This window comes from the organism of the source record quoted next, unplaced genomic scaffold, assembly GCF_019419815.1.
Source record: "Pyrus x bretschneideri cultivar Hongxiangsu unplaced genomic scaffold, Pyrus_bretschneideri_v1 Contig4, whole genome shotgun sequence".
Lineage (NCBI taxonomy): Eukaryota > Viridiplantae > Streptophyta > Magnoliopsida > Rosales > Rosaceae > Pyrus > Pyrus x bretschneideri.
This window is the reverse complement of record NW_025999723.1, coordinates 6,651,213-6,676,866: the sequence shown is the minus strand read 5'-3', so window position 1 is coordinate 6,676,866 and position 25,654 is coordinate 6,651,213. Positions and strand designations below refer to the sequence as shown.

Genomic DNA, 25,654 nt, shown 5'->3' with positions numbered 1-25,654 from the left:
TATTAAGCCAAAATGTTAAGAAAAAGTATATCTTGTTGATATAAAACTCTCAAATACCATCCAAATAGTTCAAGTAAAAGTCACAAACAATAGTAAAACCACTTATTCGTCTACTTGAGAAACATATGGAATAGAGATGTATCACACGGTGGAGGCAAGCAAGTTTACAAAAATGCGCCACCACCCTTGCATTCTATGCTACATCGTCGACTAACTTTTGAGGACGCCAAGCCTTGCGCGGAAATCATCCTCCATGAAGGGAAGACCTTCGCGCAACTTAACCTTTGGTTCCCATCCCAGCAGCTCCTTTGCTTTTGAGATGTCAGGCTTCCTTTGGCGGGGATCATCAGGTGTGTTTTCAACCATTATGATCTCTACCTTAGGATTGATAAGCTGCAAGCCACAAGATCAAGTAATTAGTTACCCGTATAAACTTCATGGAGAAATATCGGACGTTTGGGGGCTTGAGAAGGAATACAAAACTTACCTCCTTGACATTCTCTGCAAGTTCAAGCATTGTAAATTCACCTGAAAACAGAAATAAGTTAATATTGTCGATGAAATAATACTAAAAAGCTAAATTACCTCCCTATTAAGCACTCAGACTTCGTATTGTAACCTGGATTCCCAATGTTGATAGGTCCGGTGTTGTCCCCTTGCATAAGTCGAATAAGGCCATCGACCTTCAGAATTAAAATGTAGGATTAATTTGTATAAACTCCTGATGAACACAGTTTAATTGTCTGCATGAACATTAAGCAAAATAATAAGATTGTGCTTACCATGTCCGACACATAGCAGAAACTCCGTGTTTGAGTCCCAGGCGCTTGAACAGTCAAGGGATCGTTACTACAGAAATAGGCAACAAATATCTCAGCATTACATGGGCAGTGCAAGCAAAGTGAAACTCCACCGGTTGTGTGCCTCTAGTAAGTGTAGAGAACCAAAGTAAATGCTCAGTAGAACTTACCGGATAGCTTGTGCTATGAAATTGCTGACAACACGACCATCATCGATATTCATTCGAGGTCCATAAGTGTTGAAGATCCTAGCAATCCTTATCTCTGCAAAGGAACATAATTCAGCAAAATAGCAAAGTAAAAAAATTTGAAGCAATACAAGTCTCGACAGAGAATTCAAACAAAAAGAAAGCATCAAAAGAAGAAAATTAGGAAAGGAGAGGGGACCTATGCCATGCTGCCTGTGATAATCAAACATCAAAGTTTCAGCAACTCGCTTTCCCTCGTCATAGCAACTCCTAACTCCTGTTTTATGTTTTCAAACACAAAACCAAATATAAGTGCCAATAAAAACCAAATATAAGTGCCACAAGTTGGTGCATTTGAAATGTTTGGACTACAATTAAAGAGATGGATTTTAATAGACAACGCCCAGAAAAAAAGAGAAAATAGAATTTCGAGAATGAAATCCGTACCAATTGGATTCACATTTCCCCAATAGCTCTCGGTCTGGGGGTGAATGAGAGGATCTCCATACACCTCCGAAGTAGATGTAAGCAAAATCCTGAATCGAGTTCATACCATGAGAAACAAGAAAGACATAGAAAGATGGCTAAATCTAAGAAGACAGAACTACATAATCAAACCTTGCTCCGACTCGCTTGGCAAGTCCCAGCATGTTCAATGTACCAATCACATTTGTCTTTATTGTCTGTTACACAAGAAGGTAATGTTCCACTATTATCTCAGTTGCCGTTAACACTTAAAGTTCAATTCTTCACATTCCTCAAATTTACACAAAATACTGATAGACACACCTTTACAGGATTGTACTTGTAGAAGATCGGGGAAGCAGGGCAGGCAAGATGGTATATTTGGTCAACCTCAATTAGCAGAGGCTCTGTGACATCTGCGTGAAGGATTGTCCTTAGTGTTTGTTCCGTTCTTTACAAAATGAGACATTTGGGCACTGATTCTTACACACTATCATGCAGATACACACACGCACACACAAGAAGCTTTATTTTGTTTTTCTTCGTACTGAATAGACAGGTTAAAAGACATACCATGACGAATGAGTTCAAATCTTGGATGACCGATCCATTTCTTCAGGTTGTCCTTTGAGCCAGTGAAGTAATTATCCGCAACAATCACCTGAAAAGAAAACACCGTAATTAATCACATCACATATGTTGGAGAAACATAAACACTCAGGATTGTTGCCAATGTAAATTCTAATTCTTTTTATATCGGACAATAGAATCCCACCTCATTCTTTTCGTTTTCCATCAATTTGTCCACTAGGTGAGAGCCGATGAATCCGGCTCCTCCAGTTACCAAAATTCTCATATTGGCCTGCCATCGGATCAATAAACACTTGAATATACACAAAATGCCACAGAAACACGAAGCGAAACAACACTCTTGTAGCACGGCATATCACTAACAGACCGAGCTAATTAAACTAGTTGAAAATAACGAAAAACCGACTGCGTAGAGATGTTACCTGGAAAAACTTGGCATTTCTCAAAGGAGAGGGGCTTGGAGGTGGCTTTGGAGTGCTTTGGTGATCCCCATTTGCAGCCATCTGTTAAAACTTCTGCACCACAAACAATCGAAACTTCCACATTTCGATCAAATTCACAACACACCGACATACTCAGATTCGAAAACAAAATCGAAACTTGACAGAAAACAAAGAGGCAAAATTTAACATCCAAAAACCATAATTCAGCAGAAAAATTCACAAGCTTAACAACAAATCAAGCTCAGATCACCTGAATTTTCAGAGCAAATCCCAAATTCCCTCAGCTTGTATACAAGTTCAAGTGTGGTCTGAGTAAAAGAGGGATGGCATTTATATACCGAATGCAATAGAATTTAAATTTTTTAAAAAATTAAATATTTGGAATTGATTACCAAAAAACAATTTATTTCAATTTAGCACCAAACTCTACCAACTAGAGAGAGAGAGAGAGAGAGAGAGAGAGAGAGAGAGAGGATGCTTCAAAAGCAATCAAATTAGGTAGTCATCGAAAGCATTCTGCACAACCAAAACTAAAACCCCACAACTATTATTCCCAGATCTGAAATCCAAATCTCACACAAACCCAACAATTTTCTTCACCCCAACGAGCCAAAAAATCGAAAAAACAAATAAACGGGTGGTCAAAAGCGATGTAAATACCTCAAAAATATAGAAAAAGACTGGAGCTTTTCTCTGTCAGTGAAGAAGAAGGAAGGAGCCTCAAAGGCGTGAAATATTTTTGTTTTTAAGGTTTAAATTTGCTAGACTGCATCGAAGACGAAGACATATATATACATGTACAACGTGTTGATGCTGTTTGTGTTGGAGAGGTACCCGGAATTCACGGTGGTTCGGAAGATTTTTGGAGATTGCAGAAATCACTGCATGCCACGTCACCTGGAAGTAGGATGCGCTTTCCATGTTTCCAGCTCTCACCTCTTCACTTCTTTCAGTTATGTTGGGTTCAGGTGTGACGAGTCACATGATACACACGGTGGGGGGCCAATGAGTAACCGCCATTTCATGAATTAAGAAGTTCAACGAACTCTCCCTTTATCCTTCGATTTTAATTGATTTTTTTTTTCAATATCTTTTTTTTTTTTAACAACTGATATTATTAACAAAGTAGGAGTGTGCTTAGTCTCACTATGCGCTTGTAAAAATGTGATTTAAATTCATATTTGAAGGGAATCAAACCTAAAACTTCTCACTTAATGAAAAAGAATACCATTAAAAAAACCCTGAGCTTTTATTTTTGCACGAATAAGCTTATTCTATATTTCTGTTGAAAATGTTTTACTTTAATGTTTATGGTTTTGTCCTTAGATTTGTACTCGATGAATTACTTTTAGGTGGTGCTACACACAAACTTATTTTTACTTGTCATACACTCCTTATTAATTTTTGTCCTTTAATATTTTTCAATTATTCGATCCAATGGTCAGAAATTGAAAAGGGTATATGAGATGTAAAAAAGAATGTGTATAGCACTGCCTTTACTTTTACTTTAACTTTGTAGATTATCACTTTAGATATTGCTTTCTAAATTTTGAAAAATGCTACATACATACAGGGCTAACTATGAGATTTTAAGGGCTAAGATAGTAAATAGGGCTTGTATAAGAACTCTTGCTACAAACCTAATGCATATGTCCATGGTTCTATTAATAAGAGATCTAAATGAGCAATATTAAATTAATAAAAATCATGAAAAAATAAATAAAAACACAATTTATACCAAACCTGTCAAAACCAAACTAAAACATGAAAGTGATTCCTCTTATGCACATCAGGCCATATTTATCTTATTCACACACAGAATTTAGAAAAAAATTCAAAGGTGAAATTTTTTTTGCCACAAACCAAATTAGTATATATGTAGATGATAACATCTTTTAGGAGCCTTTTACGGTTTGGAGCCCCGTCCAAAGACACTTATTGCACATAACCAAAACCGCCACTGCATACATATGTGACTTGCATCTCATCAGCCAACTCTCTGGCATTTGGAAGGCTAAGCGGAGGAGCTTCTCAGGATCAAGTTGAGCTAATCTTTATTCTGTCGAAACATGAACGAAAACAAACATATGATTGTAGAGTGATATTCTAAACGAAATTACACAACACTTATATTTTTACTGATTTTTATTACTATTTATTGGCTTAGTATTTTAATAAAATTGTTAATTCATAATTGGGAGGAGTTATTGAGTGTCGGTGGTGTGTGAAACATGGGATTACTGCTCTATTTGATGAGGTGGCCACTAGCCAGAAGTACAGTGAGAGTAAGAATATAATATGCCACGTCAGATAGAGATAAAACTGCACGGGTCAAGGTAACGTGCAGGAAAAGTCCGTGGACGTCCACTCAGCAGAGTTATCCGCTGCGTCAGATCCAACGCTTGAAGACTTTGACTTCTTCATCGCACGACCAATATTAAACATATTCGTAAGAATTTATAATGCCACGTCAGATAGAGATAAAAATTGTAAGGGTCAAGGTGACGTACAGGGAAAAATCGTGGACGTCCACCCGGAAGAGTTATCCGCTGCGTCATCCAACGCTTGATTAGTTTGACTTCTTCTCACGACCAAAAATCACCTATTGTATAAATATCTTTTTTTCAGAAACAGACAACCAAGTGGCTGTAGTTTAGTGGTAAGAATTCCACGTTGTGGCCGTGGAGACCTGGGCTCGAATCCCAGCAGCCACACGTCCATTTTTTTGTTTTGTTTTTTTATGTTAATTTTCTTCATTCATTTGGTTTACTTTTGGGTAAATTACACTAAACAACCTTAATTTTAGATCACACCACAATCATATACCTTATCTTTTAAACATTGCAATATCATACATGAACTTAGGAATTAGTTGCAATGTCATACATCCATTAAAAAATCCGTTAAATTAACCGTTAAGTAATGACGTGACAACAATAGGTTCCACATTTAAGTTGACGTGTCACCCAACATGTGCCATATGGCCAAACAACTAATAAAAAATATTTAATTATTAAAAATTAATTTAATAAATAATAATAATAATAATAAAACCCTCAGCACAATGCCTTCCTTCCCCCTCACCTTTCTATCTGAGTCCCAACTGCACCCTCACCCATCACCTTAGGCCATCTCCAACCGAAGGGTTCAGAGGGTTGAAAATAGCCCGAAAACCGTCTCCAACTGAGGGTTAGGCCAAAGGGCCAAAGGGCCAATCGGCTGTCCCAACTTAGCCAGTCAGCCCTGGGCCGGGGCAAAATTTTCATTATTCTTATCGGTTATATCCGACAGGAATGGTAGGCCAAAATTTCAAATACAACGGCTAGCTGACGTCAGTTACGATTGGATTCATTTTTTTTTTTTTTTATGACTTTAAAAAATTCCCTTTTTTTCCTATAAATACCTAAGCCATTCCTACACCATTTCTCACATAATTTTCACCATTCCATACTATCTCATTTCATTCTATTTCAATTCTTCACATTATATTTTCTTACATCTTCCATTCAAAATTTTCAATATTTTTCAAATGGCCTCATCTACAACGAAAGGTAAGGCTTGGATCCGAAAAGAAGATGAAGCTTTTTGCATGGCTTATAAATGGGTCTTGGAAGATAGTGTGAAGGGGATTTCTCAAACAAGTGAAGGTGTTTGGACTCATGTGTCCAAAAAATACTATGAGTTCTATGAAGGCACCACTCCACTGAATACTCGAAACCACGAGAGTTGTTCTTCAAGATGGAAGAAACATCTTCATCCAAGTTTGAATAAATGGCATCAAGCACTGTTAGCAGCCGCAAGTAGACATGAAAGTGGCGCCAATTACTACGACGAAGCAAGTGTTTTCACAATTTATTTTAAATATTTAATTATATTACATTTAATTTCATAAATTAATGTCCTTTAATTTTTTTAATTATATTTCATTATATTACATTTAATTTCATAAATTAATTTCCTTTAATTTTTGTAAGGTATGTCAAGCGGAGGAATTGTATATTGAGGGCAGCTCGAAACCCTTTCAGCATCAAGGTTGTTGGGAAATTTGTAAATGGTGAGTGTTATTTGAAGATCCACCTCAATATAGAGTAGCCCCTATGCCGGTGTTCGGAATTGCATCCTTAGCTGTAGATATGGATGAAGATGGATCTCCTACCATTCAACAAATAAGGGTAGAAAATCCGTCTTCGGGTGAAGGTTCCATACCTAGGGTTATGGGATGAAACAAGGTCCGAAGGTTGAAGGAAAAAGGCAAGGCAAATGATGATTATGCCAGTCAACAGGAAGTCGCACCCTCATTGCGATTAATGGCTGAGCAAAATGCCATTGCTGCGGAAGAAAGGAACCGTACGCATGAAGAATGGGCCAAACAAATACAAGAAAAGATGAATGATAAGAATATGGAAAGAAACACTTCGAATTTCACTCCAATGAGTAAGGCCTATTTTGATAGGAAAAAAAGAAAGATATTATGATCTGGCGGCAGTTGTTTACCTCTGACTGTATCCTACAATGGTGGATGATGAAGATGATGTTGATTATGAATATTAAATTTAAGTTGTTATAGTTTTTAAATTTAAGTTAATGTTGTTTTTAAATTTAATTTGTAGTTTTTAAATTTAATTTGTAGTCTTTAAATTTAAGTTGTAGTTTTTAAATATAAGTTGTAGTTTTTAAATTTAAGTTGTAGTTTTTAAATTTAAGTTGTTGTTTTTAAATTTAAATAATAAATTATGTTTGGCCCTATGACTTTTTGGCCCTCGGTTGGAGACGATTTTTTGTGATCGGGTTAAAACGAGTCTTATGGCCTTTGGCTCTCGATTGGAGATGGATACAAATATGGCCCTGTATTGTTCATTAAAATATTAATATCTTGGGGGGCCAGAGGGCTAAAACGAGCCCTCTAACCAGCCTTCGGTTGGATATGACCTTACTTCCCCCCTCACATTTCTCTCTCATTTTCTCTTTCTTAGCCCTACCCATTTATCTCTCTAGCCATTTGCATATCGATGGAGGTGGGGATTTAGAAAGATGAGATTTGAATGGCTGATGGGAGGCGTGGTGGTCCACGATGGAATCGAGGTTCCTGTAATTTTGTTAATTTGCAAGGAGTTAGGGTTTTTGGAGGATGAGATTTTGAGCTTCAGCGATGGTAGGGATTAAAGTTGTTCGAGAGGGTGGTGTCGACAAGCTCAGGTCAGTCGCCGAAAGGGTGGTGTTGACGAGCTTATGGTCAGGTCGATTGTCTTGGGTTTTGAGGACGGAACTGGTCTGAGAGACGTTGGAGACGGCGCGTTGAATGACGACGAGGACTTTTGGGTTGGAGAGGCGGGGCATCTAGGATGGGGGTTGGTCGAAGGGAAGGGCTTCGATGCGTATTTTGTAGAGGTCGGGAGGGAAAAAGGAAAAAAAAGGAAGAAGGAAAAACAGGTAAAAAAGAAATAAAAAAGGAAAAATGTGACAGCTCGTCCCAGAAATATTAAAACGTACTCGTGAAAAGACTATTTTACCCCCAGTTTGTTTCCGTTATGTTTTGTGTTACGTTTTTGTGTTTTGTTGGCATGTTTGGAGCCACACACACCTTCCCACACTCCACCACCTTTCCTCCTGTTTCCTGCACCCTGTCCCGAGTCCCCATTCCTCCCCATTCTCCTTGAAACGTACGAACACACCCACAAACCCATTGAACTTCCACAGATCGAAGAAACCAAGGCCATATTCGTGCTCGTGAGGCTTGTAGGAGTCCAACTATACCTTTTTCAGGTGAGAATACCCTCGTTTTCACGTCGAACTCACGATGCCCGATTTTGATACTGTTCATGCTCACGTGATTTCTCATGTTTTAGGGAATTTCAAGCTTGTAGGAAGCTTGGTGAGGTCCCTAGGAGGCTCGGGGTGGTTCGTTTGAAGGTTTTGGACGTCGGGATCACTAGTTTCGAAGTTGGCCGGAGTTGGGTTGTTTTTGCAGGTGAGATTTCGTGGATTTTAGCCCTTGAAATTAGTATGATTGTGTTCCTCTAGTTCTAAGCTTCATTTTGGTACCAATTTTGTGAAATTTGGATGAAAAACGAAGAAGATATCAAAGTTTGAAAATTTTCCAGTTTTCCGACGCCGGAGAAGACGACGGAATATTCCGTCAAGTCTGACGGAATATTCCTGACGCCGTTGACGGAATCTGTTAAAACTGACGGAATATTCCTGACGGCGTCAACTGACGCCGTCAACGTGCCAGGCACGTGCCTGCGCGTGGCCGGCGCGTGTGGCCGTTCCTGAGGTTGAGTAGAACACGTTGGTGTATGAGAAGTTATTTCTAAAGGTTGGTTATGTGCTTTAAAATTAACGTTTTTGTAGTTGTTTCGCATATAGGTGATACCTATCCCGAGGACGAGCGTGGTCACTCGAGGCAGGGGGGCTACGACCCTTCCACATACCAGTGAGTGGGCTTTTGGTTTTCCGTATATACCTATATACATATATTTTCCCAGAAATCCATTTGAATTGTTATTTGCCATATGCCATGCATTATATTATCGTTGTTTATGCATCGTTAGTTGCAATATTAATCGTATACATATTTATATGCATATTTGGTGCTGTGGACGCACAAGTAAATGCCAGGTAAGTGTTATTCATGTTTATATTTAGTAGTGTTTCGAGATATTTAGATAGCTCATAACCTGCACCCCCGGTGTTAGTGCTCCCGCCCAGAGTTGGGCACAGTCCTTCACGTGATGTTCACCTCCCGCACCACACGCTCAGCTTGGATCCAAGTTAGGTGCACAGTCCTGTCGTACAGACCACTCTAGGTGGTTCCGACTCGTAGGTGACCCGCGATTATTCGCCCAGCCTTCACGTGATCTTAGCACTAGAGCGTATATATGTATTACACCCAGGCCTGTCGTACAGACCACTCTAGGTGGTTCCGACTCGTGTGCAGGCCCAGTTAGTGAGTTTGAGATTTAAGCTCTAGATTCAGCCGTACAGGTCACGTTAGGTGACTCCGGCTGTCAGATTGTATATTATCGATATGATTTATACCTGAGCACTTGCATTTCATTTTGAGGTTTTGGCATGACATATTCTTGAGCATGATTGGTATATATACGTATATCTATTTTCTGGGAAGTATACAGGTTTTACGGCGAGGGGTTAGAACATATTTATTAAATGGTTTTCGAAAAGCTTTGTTTTTGCCCACTCACGCTTTTGTTTTGTGCCCCTCCAGGTTCTAGTTGACTAGCAGGTTTGGTGGTTTTCCCCAGAGGACTAAGACGGCAATTCTGACAGACGATCACCAGCGTAGGGCCACCTTCGGGTGTACTGTTGTCGCATCTTTTTCATTTGGACTGCTTTAGGCTCATGCTCTGAACTTGTGTCTCATTTACGCTAGCACTTGTTTCTATTACATTTTGTATGCTAGTTTTTATTATTCGTACTATTTACATTACTATTTTATTAGCTTCCGCATGGTGCACATGGCTACGTCACTTTCACGTGACGGCCAGCATGCCCTGATCTCGATCGGGGTGTGTCAAAAAAGGGGAAGATAAAGAAAAGAAAAAAAATGTTTAAATATTAGTTCACATGTCAATCAGTAGGTTCTACGCTTGCCACGTTAGCAATTAACAGAAAAAATTGACAGAGAAACTAACGGAGGTCTGATATTGCAACGAATTTGTAAGATGAGGTACGAAATTGCAATGTTTAAAAAATGAGGTATGAAATTGTGGTGTGACCTAAAATTGAGGTGGTTTAGTGTAATTTACCTTTCACTTTTTTATTGAGCCAAAGCCAATAAAACATTAGAATAGACGGATGAGGATAGGATTCTCACATTCTATCCGTTTATCGTATATCATGCAGTAAGTTTTCATTAGGTATTGTTTGTGTTTAATTTTAAATAAAAAAAAATTCAAAATTTTTGCCATATGATATATGCAAGGTTTAAAAAAACGCTAGACACTAATTGGACGACAGGTTGGGGCCTAATAGCTTGGCGAGGGCCAGGCAGACTAAAGCGAATTTAAGTAAAATCTATTATATATCGTATAAATAAGTGTCTTCGTATACTAAAAAATACATAAGTTGCAAAATATAATGACATATAAATTATAAAATATTATAATATAATGAAAAATGGGGAATAAGCATACAATGTGTGTCAACCTTAGTATTCAACAAGTATCTTACAATTTATTAAATAAATAAAATGCAAAATGAAAGTTACCTATTTTCTATCTAAATGAGAGTCATGAGTCGCAACCTAGGCGTGGTGCCTAGTGTCACGGGCCATATGTTACAAACAAAGAAAACGCCCAAGACATCATATATCTAAGCCCATAAAGCCTTGTCTTCATAGAAGCTTCTGGAACATCCCGGAAAAATCAAGAACATGGAGGAGCGTTCAAGATAATCTAGGGCATTCTAGAACAATCCACACAAGTGTACAAATTCAAGCCTCACCTAGAACAATCTAGATTAGGCAAGTTGTATCTAGAACTATACTAGATATTTTTGGATGTAAGTAGGGATTTCTAGAACCCTCCATTGAGGAGGTTACTTAGGCTTATAAATAGGAGGCAAGCCATTTGGCCAAGGCATCCAAGAATTGTAAGCAATTGTAAAGTTCTTCTAAGTTTCAATACAAAGCTTCCTTTCTCCCATCTTCTAAGTGATTTTAGCACTCTCCAAGCTATCTTAGCTTTCTTTGTGATTCAATCCGGGGAAGCGAGGCTTTGAAGGCTTACTTAGCTTGTTCATCGAGGTATTCAAGTCTAAGTGCCGCACGGGCGGAAGGCTTAAAGAGTCATCCCGTGACAACTGGTATCAGAGCCTAGTTCGTGAATCACTTGAAGGAAAGTAGGATATGGCAAGTGGAGAGATGGTGTTCGGAGTCTCCAATCTAAGGGAGCGTACTGCCGAGGTCCAAGACGTTGCCAAGAGCAAGCCAAAGTTAAAGGACTTGCAAGCATCGATGGATACCATGGAGGAGCGACTCGAGAAGGTGGAACGAACCATACTCGAGTTCGATACTCGACTTGATAAGGACGTTGTCGACAAGGAGGAAATCCAAACCATGGTGGACAATGGTAAGGATGAACTGCGTGGCTTGGTGGAAGGGCTACGAGATGAGCTCCTTGGCGCCCTCAACACCATGGCAGACAAGATGCGGAGGGAAGTCCAGGTTCACCTTGACAACATAGAGGCAAGGTTTGTGGCGCTTCAAGAAGAGATAAAAGACACAAGGGAACTTAAGGGAGATGTGGCGTTTTGTAAAGAAGCAGTCGTGAAGCAATTCGTGCAAGGGCCGAGGGAAATCAAGGCGTTGGACTCCAAGGTAATCGACTCCTTTAAACCCAAATCCTATAATGGGAAAAGGGAAGCAAATGAGCTCGACACATTCGTGTGGAACGTGGAGCGATACTTCAAGTACCTGAAGCTTGAAGATGACGAGTCCAAAATCTCAACGGCAACCATGTTCTTAGCTGACAATGCCCTTATGTGGTGGCGTCGTCGGAGCATGGAGATTGAGCAAGGTACGTTCTCCCTCACCACTTGGGATGAATTTAAGAAAGATCTTATGTTGCACTTCTATCCCCAAAATGCCAAGTACGAAGCCAAGGAGAAACTAAGGTGGCTCAAGCAAACGGGGAGCGTCAAAGACTATGTCAACACCTTCGTGAGTTTGTTATTCGAGGTGCCCAACATGTTAGAGGAAGACAAGCTCATGTACTTCATGAGTGGACTGCAAAATTGGGCAAAACTCGAACTACAAAGGAGACACGTGCAAACATTGTCTGATGCCATTGCCGCCGCCGAATCCTTGATTGAGTTTAAATCAAGCCACCAAGGTGATTCCAAGTCCACGGGGAAGAGGGGTAACCATGAGAAAAGTGGGGGAGAACATAAGCCGAAGGATAAGGCTGAGACAAACAAACCGAAGGAGAAGAAAGCCGATAAGCATGACAAAAGCAAGGGTAAGTCTTGGCAACCCACTTGTTACTTATGCGACGGCCCTCACATGATGCGAGATTGCCCACAAAAGAAGGCCCTTAAGGCCATGGCTTTCAAGGAGGACAAGGCCGAGGAGAGTAACGATGCAAGGATGGGATGCATCCGTCTGCTGAATGCCATCCAAACAACCCTCCCACAACCTAAGGCTCAAGTTGAGGGAGGATCATTGTTCGTCGACGTCAAGACTGGTGACAAGACAACGCGTGTGTTGGTGGACACGGGAGCAACCCACAACTTCATGACGTCGGAGGAAGCTACAAGGCTTGGCCTCCGAGTCACAAAGGAGCCCAGTAGCGTGAAGACGGTAAATTCCGCTGCCACCCCCATTGTCGGAATTGCGCGCAATGTACAAGTAGACATTGGCGCATGGAAGGGAAATATCGACTTCACCATAGTCAAGATGGACGACTATGGCGTAGTCATTGGGTTAGAGTTCATGGACAAGGTACGAGCCTTTCCCATTCCCTTCTACAATATTTTCTGTATCTTGGACGACGGAAGACAACCTTGCCTGGTGCCATTGGAGAGGCAAGCCAAGAAGTGTACCCAACACTTGTTGGCAATTCAATTTGCCAAGTCCTGGAAGAAAGGCGAGGCCACATTTCTTGCAACCCTAATGTTGAATGAAGGGGAGGAGAAGTACGGGCCTTTGCCGAAACAAGTGGAAGCCGTCCTTATGGAGTTTGCGGACGTGATGCCTAAGGAACTGCCAAAGAAGTTGCCACCAAGGAGAGAGGTCGACCATACGATTGAGTTGGAGCCTGGTGCTAAGCCTCCCTCCAAATCACCTTATAGGATGTCGCCACCCGAGTTGGAGGAATTGAGGAAGCAACTCAACGAGCTACTTGATGCTGGCTACATCCAACCCTCCAAGTCCCCATATGGTGCACCCGTCTTGTTCCAACGCAAGAAAGAAGGTAGCCTAAGGTTGTGCATCGACTATAGAGCATTGAACAAGATTACCATCAAGAACAAGTACCCACTTCCGTTGATCGCCGACTTATTCGATCAACTTGGTGAAGCAAGGTACTTCACAAAGTTAGATCTTCGATCAGGATACTACCAAGTGAGGATAGCCCATGTAGACGAATCGAAGACGGCGATGGTGACCAGATATGGATCGTTCGAGTATAAAGTCATGCCATTTGGTCTGACCAATGCCCCTGCAACATTCTGCACATTGATGAACAAGGTATTCCATCCTTATCTTGACAAGTTTGTCGTGGTTTACATTGATGATATCGTTATTTATAGCAAGACATTGGAGGAGCACGTCAAGCACTTGCGCATAGTGTTCAAGACCCTTCGGGAGCATGAACTCTATGTCAAGAAGGAGAAATGCTCCTTTGCCACAAAAGAAGTAGAATTTCTTGGCCACAAGATAAAGGAGGGGAAACTTATGATGGAAAAGGGCAAGATCAAGGCCATTCAAGAGTGGGAACCGCCGACCAAGGTACCAACACTACGATCCTTTCTGGGGCTAGCCAACTACTATCGGAGATTCATTAAAGGGTATTCAGCCATAGCGGCACCCTTAACAGACATTCTTAAGAAGAACAAGGCATGGGAATGGACGGACCGGTGTCAAGAGGCCTTTGAGAGGTTGAAGAAGGCCCTAATGGAGGAGCCTGTACTAAGGTTGCCCGACCTTAGTAAGCCATTCGAGTTGCACACTGATGCTTCCGACTTTGCCATAGGAGGAGTGTTGATGCAAGAGGGACATCCGATAGCCTATGAAAGTCGCAAGCTAAACAATGCCGAGAAGAGGTACACGACCCATGAAAAGGAGATGACCGCCATCGTCCATTGCCTTAGAGTTTGGAGGCATTACTTGCTTGGTACTCCCTTCATCATCAAGACGGACAACGTTGCCACTAGCTACTTTCAAACCCAACAAAAGCTCACACCTAAGCAAGCAAGGTGGCAAGAGTTCTTAACGGAGTTTGATTACAAGCTAGAGTACAAGCAAGGAAAGGAGAACGTGGTGGCCGATGCTCTAAGTAGACGAGTAGAGTTAATGGCTACGGTACTCAAGCCGCAAAGCCATCTCTTGGGCCGTGTCCGAGAAGGTTTGTCACATGACGTCCAAGCTAAGAACATTGTGGAGTTTGTCAAGGATGGGAAGACAAGAAGGTTTTGGCTTGAGGACGGCTTGCTATACACCAAGGGCAAGCGGATCTACGTCCCAAAGTGGGGAAGCTTAAGGAAAGAAATCCTGAAGGAGTGCCATGACTCAATGTGGGCAAGACATCCTGACACTCACCGTACGTTGGCTTTGGTGAGCGATGCTTATTATTGGCCACAAATGCGGGATGATGTAGATTCATACGTGAAGACTTGTCTTGTGTGCCAACAAGACAAAGTGGAACAAAGGCAACCGGGAGGACTGTTGGAACCACTTCCCACCCCATCAAGACCATGTGAGTGTTTAACCATGGATTTCATCACACATTTGCCCAAGTCTGATGGATATGGATCTATCTTCGTCGTGGTCGATAGATTCACCAAGTATGCCACTTTCATACCCGCACCTGTGGAGTGCACAGCCGAAGTAGCTGCACGCTTGTTTCTAAAGCACGTGGTGAAGTATTGGGGTGTTCCAAGAAGCATAGTCAGTGATCGAGATGCTCGCTTCATGGGTAAATTTTGGAAGGAGCTCTTCAAGCTACTTGGCTCAAAATTAGACTTTTCCACCGCTTTTCATCCCCAAACTGATGGACAAACGGAGCGGGTTAATGCATTGTTAGAGACTTATTTGCGACACTATGTTAGTGCCAATCAACGAGATTGGGCTAAGTTACTTGATGTTGCCCAATTCTCTTATAACTTGCAACGTTCGGAATCGACGGGGAAAAGTCCGTTCGAGTTGGCTATAAGGCAACAACCCTTGACCCCGAACACGGTCGTGACTGGCTACATGGGGAATAGTCCAGCCGCTTTCAAAACCGCTAAGGAGTGGCAATTAGCCCACGAACTTGCTCGAGCTCATTTGGAGAAGGCTTCAAAGAAGATGAAGAAATGGGCGGATCGTAAGCGAAGGAATGTGGAGTTCCAAACCGGCGACCAAGTCTTTGTGAAGCTTAATGCGTCTCAGCACAAGAGTACTCGTGGCTTGCACAAGAGCTTGTTGTGGAAATATGAGGGACCATTCCGTATCATCAAGAAGGTTGGCAAAGCCGCTTATGTCGTGGAACTCCCACCCCGTCTCAAGTTTCACCCGGTGTTCCATGTGAGCAACTTGAAGCCTTATCATGCAGACAATGAGGAACCAAGCCGAGGTGAGTCTCATCGAGCACCCCCTTTGATGACGGAGGCATTTGACAAAGAAGTAGAGAGCATCGAAGCCAAGTGTGTCGTGGTGCGACCAAGACAACCAAAGCATGTGGAGTACTTTGTCAAATGGAAAGGGCTACCATACTCCGAAGCAACATGGGAGAAGGAGACGTCCTTATGGCAATATAAGGACCTGATTAATACATTCGAGAGGCAAGAGTCGACGAGGACGTCGACGGCTTAAGTGGGGGAGGATGTCACGGGCCATATGTTACAAACAAAGAAAACGCCCAAGACATCATATATCTAAGCCCATAAAGCCTTGTCTTCATAGAAGCTTCTGGAACATCCCGGAAAAATCAAGAACATGGTGGAGCGTTCAAGATAATCTAGGGCATTCCAGAACAATCCACACAAGTGTACAAATTCAAGCCTCACCTAGAACAATCTAGATTAGGCAAGTTGTATCTAGAACTATACTAGATATTTTTGGATGTAAGTAGGGATTTCTAGAACCCTCCATTGAGGAGGTTACTTAGGCTTATAAATAGGAGGCAAGCCATTTGGCCAAGGCATCCAAGAATTGTAAGCAATTGTAAAGTTCTCCTAAGTTTCAATACAAAGCTTCCTTTCTCTCATCTTCTAAGTGATTTTAGCACTCTCCAAGCTATCTTAGCTTTCTTTGTGATTCAATCCGGGGAAGCGAGGCTTCGAAGGCTTACTTAGCTTGTTCATCGAGGTATTCAAGTCTAAGTGCCGCACGGGCGGAAGGCTTAAAGAGTCATCCCGTGACACTAGGTAGGTCTGGGAGGGCTAGGTGGGCACCTAGCGCTCTAGCAAGTTAGGCGCTATTTCTTTATTTTCAAACGTCTAGTGATTAATCGAGACGATAATTAACTGCCTAACAATAAGTATATGATGAACAAATACGATATGAGAATACCTGGACCGTCACAAAGTGAATCGGATGGTTCCAAATCCAGAACAGACGGCATCATTCCACATGGAGTGTAGTAGACCAATGACATCGAAGTTTGGCGAGCCCCATAACTCCGTTACATAATTGGCCCAAACTATTCGACCCGAACGTTGACTTGTTTTTGTTCTTTCGGGTCGGAGCGAAAAGGCGAATAAAAGTGCGGTTCTTCTTCTCCACTTCACTCGCGTTTCGTTTCGTTTCGGCTACAGTTGAGCGCTCTCTGACATTGAAGATCTGTTCGCTGCTTCTGCCGGTTTCGCGTTCCATCTTCACCACTGAAGGTACTCTCTCTCTAATGCTTCTGATTAGTTTCCACTTTTATGATTTTTCGAACATGTTTATGGGATCTCGATTTCTCGAACATGATTGTCAGTGTAAAACCCTAGAAATTTGGTGCTTTTTTCCAATTTGTTTTTCTGCGTGAGGAAAACTACATTTGCAAGGTTGAAATTGTTTGTTTTGAGCTGAATGATACATGATGATCGCATAGCGGAGTGGATATCGCATTAGACTCCGGATCTAAAGGTCGTGGGTTCGAATCCCACTGCGATCGTTCCCCCTTTATGCATTTCCCAATTTCTGTTTTTAATTTTTATTTTTCCGCTATGAATGGTTTTGGATTCTGGGTAGAAAAATTGGACAAAGGCATTGCTAATTACTACTGACAAGTGACATAACTCTCTGTGATTCATGTACTTTCGAGGTTCGGAGAATAGCAGTTTCATCTTCAATCGTAAACAAGTACATATAGTTTAAGGAAATGTGAGATAAAATGTTTGATATAAGGTTCTGGTTGCCAAATTATTGGAATATGGATAATGTTACATTGAAATATGCTTTAGTTTCATCTACAAAGATGGCGGGAATATTCACCGAGGATGAGAGCAGAATATCTCTTAGATTTGTTGATGCTTGGCGCGTTAAAAGGGAAAAGATAGCGGAAATATTCGCCAAGGATGCAGTAGAATGTCTCTTAGATTTGATGGTGCTTGTTAGAAGGGAATAGATAGCGGGAATATTCATCGAGAGGATGGGAGTAGAATGTCTTTTAGATTTGTTGATGCTCTTTAAAAGGGAAAAGATAGCGGGAATATTCACTGAAGATGGGAGTAGAATGTCTCTTTCTTGATACAGTAATGATATGTTCGTATTAAATGATTGAAGATGCCTATTTTCACTGGTGAGGTCTTATTAACAAGCAATGTGAAAAACTAGTCGGATAATGTGAGGTGTGACTTAGTATGTACATAATCACTGTGTTTCTGCTCTGTTTTCTTGTGTACTACATCTGCATCACTTTTTTGTTTTGAACAAGACCGTGTAATTGTTGTGTATGCTATATTTCTTTGATTAGTGAATAAGACTACTCAAGATACCGGAAAGCGGATTTTATGTTCCATTTCTTGAACTAGGCATCGAAGGTTTTGTGGTCAGAGTCAGTTAAGTAGAATCCACAATACTGGACATGATATGATTGAATTTATTCTCACAAAAGAGACCCGATTGAGGAATATATTCCCAATGATTAAAGATGCTTCTGCTCGTGGTTTGATGTTTGCTGTTAACCGAAGTGCCTTTTGTACCCTATCAAGATTTATGTGGATATGCTATAAATTTGTTTGGAGATTACTTATTTGAAAATCGATATGTGATCATGCCTAAAAGATGTATACCCACACACACACACACATTCATGACCTTGCGTTTGTATTTCTGGCGAACCAATTCATCCAGTTCTATATTTCCTCAATTGACTACTCTGAATTTTGAACTTGATGCTGTTTGAATCGAAAATCCATAGACTACTTGATATGCGCGTGTCTGTGTGTGTAATATAGATTGTGCTGTGAAGCATGAAAATGTGCGTTGCGCAGATTTAATATGATATTTTGTAGTGTAATACTAATTCATGTCATTCTGTTTGTCTTCCAACAGATGATTGATGATGTAGGTCTGGGGACTGTTGCCAACTTACTTGGCATGTTCATATTTTTTCTAGTGATTGCTTATCATTACGTGACGGCCGACCCAAAATACGAGGGCAACTGAAAAACTGAGTTGTGTATGTGTTAATGGAGAGACCATATGGCACCCCAAGAAACACATGGATCATGCAACGTAGTGTTTGAATTTTGTTAGCATACCTAAAGACGGGATATAAACCGGAAGTTTTGTGTACCTGCAACTTTTGGTAGCTCTCAATACAATAATCTTCTCTTCCTTTTTATCTCGTTAATAATTTGTGTATTCATGACGTTGATTGTGTTTTGCGATGTGAAAAACACAAGGGATTCCTATATTGTCTTCAAACTGTCCCATCCCTGAGGGGTACCCGTGTCAATAACACATCGTGTAAGTTTCGCTTTACATGGCGTTTAATTGGCACGAAATGTCACAGTGATAAGTACCTGTATCCTAAAAGTTGGCGGGGATTCCAAAACACACATTAAAAACAGTTCAAACTTTCTAAAGTGACTTTTTTTAACTACCGAGAAAAAGTAAACAAACAGTTCGGGACTTCCTCCGAAACAAAAACAAAAAGCAAAAACAATTTCGCAGTTTGAGACATTGCAAACAAAAACAGACCCTCAAAACCTGAACCCAGTTCCTAGCAACAGCAGTTTCATCGGACGCAAGCAGTCTTTTCGCAAACAGCCCCAGTTCCTCAAACAGAACAAAACACAAGTATCTCTGGTCGCATGATATCCAGCTAGTTTTATGCAATGGACTCATAACATTTCTTGAGACTTTCTGACACACCGCCCTACTTTCTTCCTGAACTCGTCCCTACTCTCTCTCCATTGTTTCTGGAAACACACACAATTAACAACATATGTCAGTGGATTAGACAGATACCACAAGGTAAATAAGTAAATAAGATAAGCCATTCACATGAATCACTGGTGAGCCAGTTGAACCGACACCGTTTGTTTCCTCGTTCAATATTCAAAACATCCAAGCCTGAATGGCAAATTGAACCTAGTATAATGATGTACATAAAAGCTGCTTACACTATGTTTCTGTCCAATGTGTTTTACCGGGAAGAAAATCATGTCTTTCTTGTGAGCTTAGATGTTACTTTTAAGAAAACCAAGTGGACTAACAAGTGCTGTACAATGTAAAGCATAGTCCTCAATCATTTTTTTTTTTTTTTTTTAATTAAGGAGCTGTGGCTTTACGAATTATTCCATGATCCCCAGCAAGTATCTTATCAGCAAGTACTACCAGAATCGAAGCATTTATACCATGTCGCTCTATATGCGAATTGAACTCCAGCATCCAATCCAAAGTAGTGTCAAACAAATAATACTCAAAAGAACTGATAATGAAATCAACAAATAAAGTTAAAAAAACCTACCGCAGCATCGACATTCGCAGGAGATTCATCATTAGGGCTTGAAAGCATTGAGATTATACTCAAAAGAATACTCTCAACCTGCAGAATAACAACAAATTCGTTAGTAGATCCTCAACAATAGGAACACGGTAACTGCGTTCATATAATAATATGTGGATCCATAGAAAATTAAACAAAATGCCTGGTACTTTGGGTCTGAGTTTGTAAACCAGAAGGAATCAACAATCAGTGTACATTTGATAATACAGCACATCCAGAACTGTCTCCAGTTAAAGACATCCCTCAGAGTCACATACAAACAAACGTTTTACGAGTTCACCAGAAATTTCAGTATGTACCGTATATTTAAGGCACAACTTCATTACTTTTCCAACAATAAAAGTAAAACCGGTGGTTTCCCACAACCATTCCGAAGTCAGTGTCACAGATCTTCAACTTGCAACAAGCTCACTTTTCAAACAACTGATTCCATTGCCTTGTAAAAGTTGGTGTTGTTCCCGACACCAGTGCCAACTTTTCCATAAGCACCTAAACCACTAAGTAGAAGCCACTTGAAGGTTAAATCACAGGTTCAATGTTGGAAAATTCAACTACCATAGTGATCCAGATTCTCCATTCCCTCTTTGTGATCTCTTATACTCTCTTCACTTGAGCACTCCCGATTGAAACCTACAGAAAGCTCAGATATGTACTATATCATTAACTCTCAAGATTCTGCAACTTTACTGCAAGCTTGTCTAGTTTCATAAAGTTCCTCCTCAAGACAAAGGAAGAGGAAGCAAACTAACATGAGGTTCATGGTACTAGCACATACAAGAATGACTAATGATTAGGGACTTCTCCGATCGAACGATGCACTAGTTTCCAATGCATCATGCAGGTAAAAAATTGTACAGCACAATACAATAATAAACCTGAACCCAACTCAAGCAATCTTTGTCTAAACTAGAGTTGTGCTAGGGTTTAGGAACAAGCACCTCAATACGGGCTCAGGATGAGATCCACAGGGCTATTGTACAATTCAGTCCTGCGATGATCTCATTTCAATCCTTACAGTTGGCCACCACCAAGTTGCACTGCCAATTATAACTACCATCAGATAATCAGTGTATTAATGACACACACAAACTCGACCACTTACGTATGTGTAACTCTCCAACTTTTGAATCTTTATCCAGAAACACTTGCAACCTTCTAATATTTCATTGTTATTTGAAACAGAAAGGGGAAACCACACTGCAAAATCCGCTAAAGAATTGATCCACTACTTATAACCATACAATGGAAATACACTTACAACTTGCAATCCAACACTGCACCCCTAGGATTATGGCTACAACTAAACAAGTGAAACCACAAAAGCTGGAAAGTAACAAGATTTTTATTCCAAATGCTGCACATAAAACATAGATAAATGGAAGAGCCAATATTGACAAATAAGTACATACTGTATGGACTGGATTCCAGCGCTCAGTTGCAAGCTCGTAGCCATTTGGATCGTCACCAGGGGGATGAAGAATTGAAACACAAACCTTTCCATCCGAGTAAACTGCAAAGGCCATGGAAGCTTGATCACGATGAACTAGAGGTGGAAAAGCAATATGCACAAGTTACTTCAGAAACAATATACAGAAGACAGTTGTTACCATTGGGGTGCCACATCTCTGAGGTAAATCTCACTATAGGAGGGTTGCACGGATAATCCTCGGGGAAACTCATGATGGCATTAAAGAAACCGCCCTCACTACAACAAATAAATTATAATGAACTAGGTCAGTTAAAAAATTCGGTTCCCAAACAAAAATCCTGTGGGTTTCCTGTCTTCACTATCAAAAGAATGCAATAAATTAGCTTCTAGTAACATCTGACGAACACCAAAAAATCAAAGGAAACTGAATCCAATCGTGTCCAAATCAAATAAACATCCGAAACCCTTTTTCGTCTAAAGAATGCATTAAATTAGCTTCTAGTAACATCTGCAAAACACCGAAATATTTAACAACACTTAATCCAATTATGTTCAAGTCAATTTTCTCATGCTTTAGGGAAAACCGAAAACTAATCATCACCGCAAAAGATATGAACTTTGTGATCAATTCCATCAAATACTCCGAACCCAAAACGAAACACATGAATTCAAACAAACCCTTATGGTCATATCAAAAGAAAATCAACCTCTTAAAAGAACACGCACATGCACCAAAACAAGAAGCACAGAAACTAAATTTCGAGCAAAACCATGTTTTAAAGAACGGTAAAGACATCGCATTACATACTAGAGAGTGTCGGGTGGGCCAATAATCGTGACGTTCCATTCGAAGATGTTGTCTTCGTTCACCAAACCGGCCGAGAATCCATCAACTGGGTGTTTGCAGAGATCTACAGGAAAATTCAGAAGAACAAAAAAAAAAAAAAACAGAGTTTAAGAATTTAATCAAGAAAGCCAAATCTCCAAAAACGAGAAGAGATAGATATATGGAATCATGGATTGAGATTAAAGGTGCAACCCTTGAGTTGCTTTTGGAGGAGGAGGCTGGCCTGGGAAGAAGGAGCCGTAGCCATGGGAAACGCAGAGAGAGAGAGAGAGAGAGAGAGAGAGAGAAGATTTTGGGTTGGATTTTAATAGAGAAAGGAGGATGGGGGATATGATATATATGGAGATTAGAATTGGTGTTCAACTTTGTTTTTGGAATCAAACCGACCGATAATTTTAACTTTTTCTATAAAAAAAATAAAAAAAAAAAGAAGGAAAATTAACCCAACAATAAATTTAGCCTTATGCCGGATGCCACTCCCGCCGCCCAACTTGTAACTCATCAACTTATAATTTACAATTTGTTTAGTGCTTTTTTAACATAAAAAAAAAAAATTCTTTAGGTTCGAATTACTTTTATATTATTTTTAGTTTGTAAATTTAATACTAGAATTGTTACATATAATTGTTGACAGTTTAGTTTGTGTTACCAAACTTGAGTGCCAAGCAAAGTCCTAAAAAAGAACTCGATATTAAGCAAATTTTAAAAACTAAATCTAGTTTGGATCCTAATGATATTTTTTCCACTAGTGACTAAGGGTCAATTTTAAGCGTTATTAAAAAAAAGGTGAGTTCAACAAAATAACTGACACACCCCGACCGAGATCGGAGCGTGCTGGCCGTCACACGAAAGTGACGTAGCCATGTGCACGTGCGGAAGCTAATAAAGTAATAAAATAAAGGTACGAATAATTAAAACTAGCATACAAGTCCTAGAACAGGTGCTAGCACAAGTGAAATAATAATTCAGAGCAGGTCTATAGCAGTCCAAACGAAACGACAATAGTGGTACGCTCGAAGGCGACCCTACAATGGTGAGTGTCTGTCAGAAACGCCGAAAAGCCCTCTAGGGAAACCACCGCAACGGCTAAGCAACTAGAACCTGGAGGGGCGCAAAACAAAAGCGTGAGTGGGCAAAAACAAAGCTTTCGAAAACCATTTATAAAAATACTTACTAACCCCTCGCCGTAAAACCTGTATACTTCCCAGAAAATATATATACGCATAGTACATGTGCTAAGCATGCTCAAATATATGCCATATGCTCGATAATATGCCATGCCGACATCTCATAAAGATATGCAAGTGCTCAGGTATAATCATATCAACATCGTGTAATCTGGCAGCCGGAGTCACCTAACGTGACCTGTACGGCTGCATATAGAGCTCTAATCTCAATCTCAATATCTGAACCTGACCACGAGTCGGAACCACCTAAAGTGGTCTGTACGACAGGACTGGGTGTAAATAAGTGCTACGATCACGTGAAGCCTGGGCGAATAATCGCGGGTCACCTACGAGTCGGAACCACCTAATGTGGTCTGTACGACAGGCCTGTGCACCTAGCTTGGATCCAAGCTGAGCCTAAGGTGCGAGAGGTGAACATCACGTGAAAGCCTGTGCCCTGCTCAGGGCGGGAGCACTAACACCGGGGGTGCAGGTTATGAGCTCTCTAAACATCTCAAACAACTGCTGAAAGTAAATGCGAATACCACTTACCTGGCACTTACCTGTGCGTCCACAGCACCCAATATGCATATATATATGTATGCCACTACTAATGCGTGCAATGATGCATAAACGATAATAATAACATGCATGGCATAAGGCAAATAACCCTTTTTAAATCAATTTCTGGGAATATAAATGTATATAGGTATATACGGAAAACAAAAGCCCACTCACTGATACGTGGAAGGGTCGTAGCCCCCCTGCCTCGCGTGACCACGCTCGTCCTCGGGGTACGTGTCACCTAAATGCGAAACAACTATAAAAACGTTATCTTTAAAGCACATAACCCATTTCTCGTAAAAACTTCTCATACAATGCTCAAAATGGACATATGAATATACCAACGTGCTCTACACAACCTCAGGATCACAACCATAATTTTAAAATAATTTTTGGACCCCGCACGCGCCCCCACGCGCCGTCCTATGCACGGCCCTACGCGCCTCCCACGCGCGGCCACGTGCACTGCACACTGACGGCGTCAACTGACGCCGTCAGGAATATTCCTTTAACCTGACGGAATATTCCGTTATACTTAACTGACGCCGTCAACTGCCGTTAGGAATATTCCGTTAAGTCTAACGGAATATTCCCCTTTCTTCTCCGGCGAGACGCCGGCGCCGGCGACGGCGCCGGAAAACTGGGTAATTTTCAAACTAAGTTTTCTCCTTCGTTTTTCAACCATTTTCCACGATCTTTACACCAAAATGAAGCTTAGGACTAGTAGAACAACGCTAGACCAGTTTTAAGGCCTAAAAAATCAAGGAATTATACCTGTCTTCAAGGTCAAAACTCGGCCAACTTTGCACAGGACGATCCCGACGTCCAAATTCACCCAACGAACCACTCCCAAGCTCCTGGGAACCTCACAAACATAACCACAAGCTCAGAAATCCCTAAAACTCAAAGTACAAACTTTGCATGAACAGTACAAAAATCGGCCATTGTTGAATCGACGTGAAAACGATGTGTTTCTCACCTGAAAAGGGTATGGCTAAGCTTGCCTCGACCTCACGAGTTGAATGGTGTCCTTGGTTTCCTCGATCTGTGATGATTTGGGTGGTTTTGATGTTTGTCCGTACGTCGAAGGAAGAAGAGGAAGAAGAAAGGGAGAGAGAGAGAGAGACACGGGACAGAGACAGAGAGAGGGTGATGAGAGACAGTGTAGGTGCAGGTGTGTGTGTGTGTGGCCCAACACATGCCACCACACACAAAACAACCCCACAATGTGACGAAAAACACACTAGGGGCAAAATGGTAATTCCACACGTACGTTTTAATAATCCCGGGACGGGATGTCACAATAACCTCGAGAGATAAGTTTAATCGCGTGAACTACAAGGGCTTTGTAAAAGTCTATCTTTTCGTTGCACTTATTGTAAGCGTTACTAAAGAGGGTTTCAACAAAAAGAAATTTAAGGGACAAGTTAATTGCGTGAGCCACAAGCATCTTGTAAACCTTTGTCTTGTCGTTAGTACCTATTTTAAAGCGATACTG

General features: G+C 40.9%; 3 protein-coding genes and 2 non-coding genes across 10 annotated transcripts; 3 read left to right on the top strand and 2 right to left on the bottom strand.

The window, feature by feature from the left end:
• Positions 1-15: 15 nt before the first annotated feature.
• Positions 16-3,441, bottom strand: LOC103948402 (UDP-glucuronic acid decarboxylase 5). Of its 6 annotated transcripts, XM_009359431.2 has the most exons (14): positions 3,148-3,303; positions 2,738-2,795; positions 2,467-2,559; positions 2,229-2,315; positions 2,027-2,114; positions 1,778-1,869; positions 1,607-1,671; positions 1,436-1,524; positions 1,188-1,265; positions 971-1,064; positions 783-849; positions 620-683; positions 488-528; positions 16-393 (listed from the first exon to the last, which is right to left on the bottom strand). In XM_009359431.2, the coding sequence occupies exons 3-14, from the start codon at positions 2,545-2,547 to the stop codon at positions 211-213; spliced, it is 1,029 nt and encodes a 342-aa protein (XP_009357706.2). In that variant the 5' UTR covers positions 2,548-2,559; positions 2,738-2,795; positions 3,148-3,303; the 3' UTR covers positions 16-210. The 6 variants fall into 6 exon arrangements, with proteins under 6 accessions (XP_009357706.2, XP_009357707.2, XP_009357704.2 ...); XM_009359432.2 differs by lacking the exons at positions 2,738-2,795; positions 3,148-3,303 and adding an exon at positions 3,322-3,441; XM_009359429.2 differs by lacking the exon at positions 2,738-2,795 and having other exon boundaries at positions 3,148-3,308.
• Positions 3,442-5,129: 1,688 nt separating this feature from the next.
• On the top strand, positions 5,130-5,201 carry TRNAH-GUG. Its single transcript has one exon. It is a non-coding gene; the product is annotated as a tRNA-His (tRNA).
• An 11,825-nt stretch (positions 5,202-17,026) lies between these two features.
• On the top strand, positions 17,027-18,973 carry LOC103948404 (dolichyl-diphosphooligosaccharide--protein glycosyltransferase subunit 4A). Its single transcript, XM_009359433.3, has 2 exons — positions 17,027-17,034; positions 18,689-18,973. The coding sequence occupies exon 2, from the start codon at positions 18,689-18,691 to the stop codon at positions 18,800-18,802; it is 114 nt and encodes a 37-aa protein (XP_009357708.2). The 5' UTR covers positions 17,027-17,034; the 3' UTR covers positions 18,803-18,973.
• Positions 17,234-17,306, top strand: TRNAR-CCG. The gene has a single exon. It is a non-coding gene; the product is annotated as a tRNA-Arg (tRNA).
• A 231-nt stretch (positions 18,974-19,204) lies between the features above and the next one.
• Positions 19,205-25,282, bottom strand: LOC103948405 (ubiquitin-conjugating enzyme E2 7). Its single transcript, XM_048565446.1, has 7 exons — positions 25,267-25,282; positions 22,619-22,713; positions 22,388-22,490; positions 21,758-21,855; positions 21,560-21,660; positions 20,112-20,189; positions 19,205-19,560 (listed from the first exon to the last, which is right to left on the bottom strand). The coding sequence occupies exons 2-7, from the start codon at positions 22,671-22,673 to the stop codon at positions 19,483-19,485; spliced, it is 513 nt and encodes a 170-aa protein (XP_048421403.1). The 5' UTR covers positions 22,674-22,713; positions 25,267-25,282; the 3' UTR covers positions 19,205-19,482.
• Positions 25,283-25,654: the final 372 nt, after the last annotated feature.

Bases quoted from the DNA above. Each gene is read 5' to 3' on its own strand.
- LOC103948402 (XM_009359432.2), bottom strand. From the start codon at position 2,547: ATGGCTGCAAATGGGGATCACCAAAGCACTCCAAAGCCACCTCCAAGC. The intron at 1,870-2,026 runs GTATGTCTTTTA...TCCTTCACGCAG, and splicing joins ATTTGAACTCATTCGTCATG to ATGTCACAGAGCCTCTGCTA. The intron at 1,672-1,777 runs GTGTGTCTATCA...CTTGTGTAACAG, and splicing joins ACAAGTACAATCCTGTAAAG to ACAATAAAGACAAATGTGAT.
- LOC103948404 (XM_009359433.3), top strand. From the start codon at position 18,689: ATGATTGATGATGTAGGTCTGGGGACTGTTGCCAACTTACTTGGCATG.
- LOC103948405 (XM_048565446.1), bottom strand. From the start codon at position 22,673: ATGGCTACGGCTCCTTCTTCCCAGGCCAGCCTCCTCCTCCAAAAGCAA. The intron at 22,491-22,618 runs GTTGCACCTTTA...ATTTTCCTGTAG, and splicing joins CCTCCAAAAGCAACTCAAGG to ATCTCTGCAAACACCCAGTT. The intron at 20,190-21,559 runs GTATGTACTTAT...GTTATTCTGCAG, and splicing joins GCTGGAATCCAGTCCATACA to GTTGAGAGTATTCTTTTGAG.